Genomic DNA, 6,563 nt, shown 5'->3' with positions numbered 1-6,563 from the left:
ATGTTTGTATTTTTGTTCTGTCAGCAGTATTGATGTTTGAATCTTTGCTCTATCAACAGTATTGATGTTTGTATTTTTGTTCTGTCAGCAATATTGATGTTTGAATCTTTGCTCTATCAGCAGTATTGATAATATTGATGTTTGTATCTTTGCTCTATCAACAGTATAGTTGTTTGTATCTTTGTTCTGTCAGCAGTATTGATGTTTGAATCTTTGCTCTATCAACAGTATTGATGTTTGTATCTTTGTTCTGTCAGCAATATTGATGTTTGAATCTTTGCTCTATCAACAGTATTGATGTTTGTATCTTTGTTCTGTCATCAATATTATCAATATTGCTGATAGAGTAAAGATACAAACATCAGTATTGATGACAGAACAAAGATACAAACATCAATACTGTTGATAGAGCAAAGATACAAACATCAATACTGCTAATAGAGCAAAGATACAAACATCAATATTATCAATACTGCTGATAAAGCAAAGATACAAACATCAATATTATTGCTGATAGAGCAAAGATACAAATATCAATACTGTTGATAGAGCAAAGATTCAAACATCAATACTGCTGATAGAGCAAAGATACAAATATCAATACTGTTGATAGAGCAAAGATTCAAACATCAATACTGCTGATAGAGCAAATATACAAACATCAATATTGTTGATAGAGTAAAGATACGAACATCAATATTATCAATATTGCTGATAGAGTAAAGATACAAACATCAGTATTGATGTTTGTATCTTTACTCTATCAGCAATATTGATAATATTGATGTTCGTATCTTTACTCTATCAGCAATATTGATAATATTGATGTTTGTATCTTTACTCTATCAGCAATATTGATAATATTGATGTTCGTATCTTTACTCCTTCAGCAGCATTACTGCCTGTATTCTTACTCTATCAGCAGCACTAACGTTTGTTGCGTAGCTCTGTCAGTTGTGTTTGTACCATAGCTTATCATTAGTTTAAGTTTTACTGTAATTACATTCAACTGTATCATTGTTCTGAAGATAGTTTTGTCGGTAGTGTTAATGCTTGTACCGTAGCTTTGATATTAGTGTCAGTTTCAGTAACGTAGTTCTATAAATAGTTTAATATTCATACCGTACGTTTTTAATGTCTGTAGTATTTCTCTCAGTAGAAGGACTTTGAAAATATAACTATGAGTGTAAAAAGTTGGATAAATCATAACTGAAAGACATTCCAGGGCTTTGATTTAAGGTGTTATGATAATTATTATTTTCTTATGTGAGCTTAATAATTTATCAACATGATCAGTGTAAGCAGAATTCTCCAGAATAACATTTGTATGTTAACGAGATATTTTCAAATAGGTTTAGACAGTTTGATGATGAAAGAGTTACTAACGTCAAGTATATTTCATTTAGTTAAAGTTTATATCATGTTATTCTAACCTTTATATTCAAAGGTTAACCGTAAACTTGTTAAAAACAGGGCCAATCCGTTAGGCTTAGGTACTCATAGTATCTTTGTAAAATAAGCCTACAAATAAATGTTCTTTAAAAAATTTCGTAACGTTGTGTAATTGACCGTAACGTGTACCAATCTCGTAGTCTTGCAGCTGTAAGTACGTCATATTGAAGATATTTTGAATTTGCAAATCAGCCAGTCAGTATAGAGTTGCAGTGGATAGTTACGTATGATAACTCTATTTTGAGATTGCTTGGCGTTTCATAGGTAGTGTGATGCCACTGAAGATTGATTGCTTTTGGAAAAGCAATTTAACAGCCCTTGTCGACGTAAAATATTCATACATTCAGAACAAGACGATTTTTTTCAGAATTTCCATAACGGGGATATACCTTGTGCTTAATGCATTGGAAAACAGATAAATATGTATCAAATTAAGGCACCGAAACTATCCAAAACGAGACCTGCACCAACTCGTTAACAGGCCATCATAACAAAGTGTAGCGTTTTGTAATAGGTGAGAATGTTCGAACACAACAAACTTAAAAGAAGCTGTCCACATGCTCCAGGCAATTGTACATAACATAATCAAAAAGAGTCTCCATATGAAGACATACCAGTAAAGTCGCTCGACGCACCGTCTATGGATTTCTGTTGAAGTAACTGCTGTAAAACCGTCGTTCTCGCACACTATATGGCTTATGTAAAGAAAGCAGGGAGGAGTAATATGCTTTGGACAGGACAGTTTTACGCTGGAGCCTTTTCTAATGTTATCAAGAGGCACGGTCGTCAGATAGAGCATGACCTGAACTGGCGACACATGCAGTAACGACGTGGTGAGGGCCAAAAATTGTTTCAATATAACGTACTCAGCAAATGTAGTTTAGTGCAACAAAGCTTGTGTGAGTTTCGTATGATTTGTTTGTTTGTTTATCGAATTTCGCGGAAAGCTACTCGAGGGCTATCTAGGCTAGTCTTCACTAATTTAGAAGTGATAGATTAGAGGCAAGGCAGCTAATCAATATCACCAATAGAGAACGCTAGGGCTAATCTTTACAAACGAAAAGTAGGATTGGCCATCCACGCGGCTGACAGGAGAGAATTCCAGAGACGGGATTCGAACTCGTGATCCGCATGTTGCAAGTCGCGTTATCTAACCAAAAGGGCTATGCCTGGCCGTTACACAAGTAAACCACCTCTACTGAAAGCAAGATGTCCTCTCTCGAGGAAATGATATTAAACTAAGTTTAGTTTAACAAAATATAATAAAAATATACTTATAGACAGCAGAAACAAAACTGTATAAAACAACTGCATTTCAGAGGTTTAAATGTAAATTAAGACACAAAAAAACACTTTATGTTTCGTACTGTTTTTTTTCTTTATTTACATGTTCTGATTTCAATATTTTCAAGAGATACCGACAAGGTTTAACAAGTTCTACAAAACGGAATATATCTAAAAATCATAACAACACTTTAATGTTTGCTACCCTGTATTGCAGACGATAGCGGTAGTATAATAACAAGGAGCTAAAGGTGTGTAATCCACAATAAGACACTCTAGAACCCAATGAATGACAATCGTAACTACCCCAATTGGAAGTACAAATCCTTAGTCTGTACCCAACAAAAAACTATACATATAAACATATATACAACAAATCATATTTTTCGTATATGGTTTATACATATCAATCTGAAGACGAATGACTTTGAAGCTATCCTAACATAGGTTACTAATTTCTTATAGTAGCCGTTTTGGACCTTTTTCTTCGCTATATCAACCAAGTATTTAGTTTATGGTTTAATACAGATTTTAAAAACAAAATAGAAATTTCTTTTCATTTCCATAGTAACACATCCAGTTTATCTTCTGGCACGATCACTACAAATTTGTTTCATAATTTTAGTTCCACAGGAAAACAATATTTTATTGCATTCAACTCTTAATTAATTACAGAAGAATAAACGTGGTATCAATGAAATACGAGATAATGGTTTCGATTTTTAAGCTCAGAGAAAAACAAAAATCGAAAAATTCAGTTGATGGCTTTAAAATACAAGGGATTGCCGTAATGGTTTCCTAATTTTCAATAGATCAGTTTTTATTTAGTTTTATCACTTTTGTAGTTTGATATACATCTGATAATTATTGAATAAGTAGTTAAATTATCCGTTAATGTAGTGAGAACATACCAATGAAAATTGTTTCATTGAAACCGATTTTGTTGACAATTAATCATAAGAAATGTACTTGTTTATTAAAGGTGATTAGAAGTTGGTTTCACAAAGTAATAGGTCATGATTATTAGTAAACACAAGTAAATTATCAATTGTACCATAACATTATGATATTGGAAAGACTTTATATACATGCGCCAAGGATGCTTTAAGCCAAGTTAAGCCTACTTTACTCATGCTAGTATTAAATGCTTCCGTGGCGCTACTTTACAGCAGTCTTTACAAACTTCCCAACAGCAACTAATTTTACAAATATACAATAGCATAACAGCCTTATATCGTACAATTTTAACACATACAAAAAATGTACACAAATCCTACTGACAGTGAATTAGCATAATATCTCAATGAAATACACAACTTATTCTATGTAAAGGTTTCTAATAACAAACTATATTTCGATCGAAATTAAATTATGAAATGATACCATTAAGGAGGAAGTTTTCATACGTAATCTTTCGAACCAACAACAAACTTTAAAAAATATATTCGCATGTAACAATTTAAGTTTATTAAAGTACTTAAATCATTTTGTTTATATAACACATTATGTACCTAAATAGTTATAGTAGGCTATGCAATAGACAAACCCCATAACAATCACGTCAGAGAAGATAACCTAGTAGCTATGTAGACTTCCCGGTTTCACAGTGTAGTATGTCATCTCTATAGCTTTCGTTTATGCATTCGAGTTCTCGCAAAGGATTATGTTAGACCTGTACGTCAGTTGGTAAGTTTTTAAGCCCACCAAATGCAGCTTTGACAATCTCATCAACGTTTCGTTTTCTGAATCCATAATCTCTAAATTTAGAAAATCTTTCATTTCGCACCCTATTGAGTTTTTCAAAAATACGTTTTCCAAAGTCATTAAATCCAGAACGGTCGATTTCATCAAAATTTTTTTTACCGAAGTTTTTCAACCAAAACTGATCTATTTTCTCAAAATTTCTGTTACCAAAGTCCATAGTCCCAGATTGACCTATTTCATCAAAATTTCGTTTTCCAATGTTCTTTAACCCAGATCGGTCGATTTCATCAAAATTTCTTTTTCCAATGTTCTTTAACCCAGATCGGTCGATTTCATCAAAATTTCTTTTTCCAATGTTCTTTAACCCAGATCGGTCGATTTCATCAAAATTTCTTTTTCGAATGTTCTTTAACCCAGATCGGTCAATTTCATCAAAATTTCTTTTTCCAAAGTCCTTAAATCCAGATCGATCAATTTCATCAAAATTTCTTTTTCCAATATCTTTAAATCCAGATCGACTGTCTTCATCAAAATTTCTTTTACCAAAGTCCTTGAATCCAGATCTATCAATTTCATCAAAATTTCTTTTTCCAAAGTCCTTAAATCCAGATCTATCAATTTCATCAAAATTTCTTTTTCCAATATCTTTAAATCCAGATCGATCAATTTCATCAAAATTTCTTTTACCAAAGTCTTTAAGCCCCGATCGGTCGATTTCATCAAAATTTCGTTTTCCAAAATCCTTAAATCCAGATCTATCAATTTCATCAAAATTTCTTTTCCCCAAATCTTTAAATCCAGATCTATCAATTTCATCGAAATTTCTTTTTCCAAAATCCTTAAATCCAGATCTATCAATTTCATCAAAATTTCTTTTTCCAAAGTCTTTGAACCCAGATTGATCAATTTCATCGAAATTTCTTTTGCCGAAGCCCTTGAGTCTTGATCGGTCGATTTTATCAGAACTCTTTTTAGCAATGGCATTAAATCCATTACGATCAGCTTTATCATAATTACGCTCACCCAAATCATCGAATCCACTGCGATCAATTTCGTCAAAATTTCGTTTACGAAATCCTTCAATAGCACCTCGGTTTATTTCATCAAAGTTGCGTTTCTTAAATCCGCCAAATCCAGCTGTATCAATTTCATCAAAGTTGCGCTTCTTGAATCCACCAAATCCAGCTGTATCAATTTCATCAAAGTTGCGTTTGTTAAGTCCACCAAAACTAGATCGATCTATTTCATCAAAATAACGTTTCTTGAGCCCAGTTTTATCAGTGGTATCAAATATGTGTCTTATATGACTCATGAAATCATGGTTGAGTGTATTTTGTTTTATCTTGTTGACTGACAATTCCGTGTTCTTGTCTTGAACTGGATTTTCTTTTACGTCCGCGTTCACCTTCTCATCCTAAAATACAAATATATTTTGCTATTAGAAAACCACGACACACAAAAAAGCTGCTTAGCTTACAAACTCTGCTTATTTGCATATTTCATTACATGTTTGTTCCAATTATATTGCAATGAAACATTTTAAGAAATAGCGTTTCCAAAATAATTTAAAATACAGATACATTCATTTGTCGCAAGTCAAACAAATCTATTTATCTTCGTTCAAACTGACCTTTTTATAAGCAAAAGCAATTAAAACTACATGTAAATGACAAACACGTTACTGAATATAAATCCTAGAACTTTAGAAAAAAATAATATAATGTTTCAACAACTCTTAGTAAAGTAAAGGAATATTCAAGAAAACCTGAATTTAAACTACTCATTTCGGTTGTTTGTATTTTTAGTTGGAAAAACAAAGTATCAAAAGTTTCACTTGTTTGTTTTCCTAACGTGATTTATTAACCTTTTTGATTCTACGTGTGTTTTTTTTTCTATGATAAATATTCAGTTGCTTATACTCCTGTAAAGGAGTACTGTTTAATTGTTTCCATTGGCTAAATGAATTAACTAACAATTAAGCGTAGTTACTCAACGGCCACATAAACTCCATCACTTAAGTTATTTTCTGTCACATATCTTGTAGATTAAAAAGAAGTAAATAATTAAAACTTTCCAAGATAAATCTGAAATTTAAATTATCAAAATAAGACAGCGGTATGTCT

The 6,563-nt window shown here is 32.0% G+C and overlaps 1 protein-coding gene across 1 annotated transcript in view; it reads right to left on the bottom strand.

Moving 5' to 3' along the window:
* Positions 1-2,827: 2,827 nt before the first annotated feature.
* The window catches only part of LOC106469514 (FMRF-amide neuropeptides-like), a 5,689-nt gene continuing 1,953 nt past the window's right edge, over positions 2,828-6,563 (bottom strand). Inside the window, exon 2 of the mRNA XM_022398053.1 lies at positions 2,828-5,854. Within this exon, the coding sequence (XP_022253761.1) occupies positions 4,403-5,854 (1,452 nt within the window). The 3' untranslated portion in view covers positions 2,828-4,402. The remainder of the gene's footprint in view (positions 5,855-6,563) is intronic.

This window comes from Limulus polyphemus, unplaced genomic scaffold (genome assembly GCF_000517525.1).
Source record: "Limulus polyphemus unplaced genomic scaffold, Limulus_polyphemus-2.1.2 Scaffold3522, whole genome shotgun sequence".
In the NCBI taxonomy this organism is placed as follows: Eukaryota; Metazoa; Arthropoda; class Merostomata; order Xiphosura; family Limulidae; genus Limulus; species Limulus polyphemus.
This window is presented reverse-complemented; position numbering and strand designations above follow the sequence as displayed.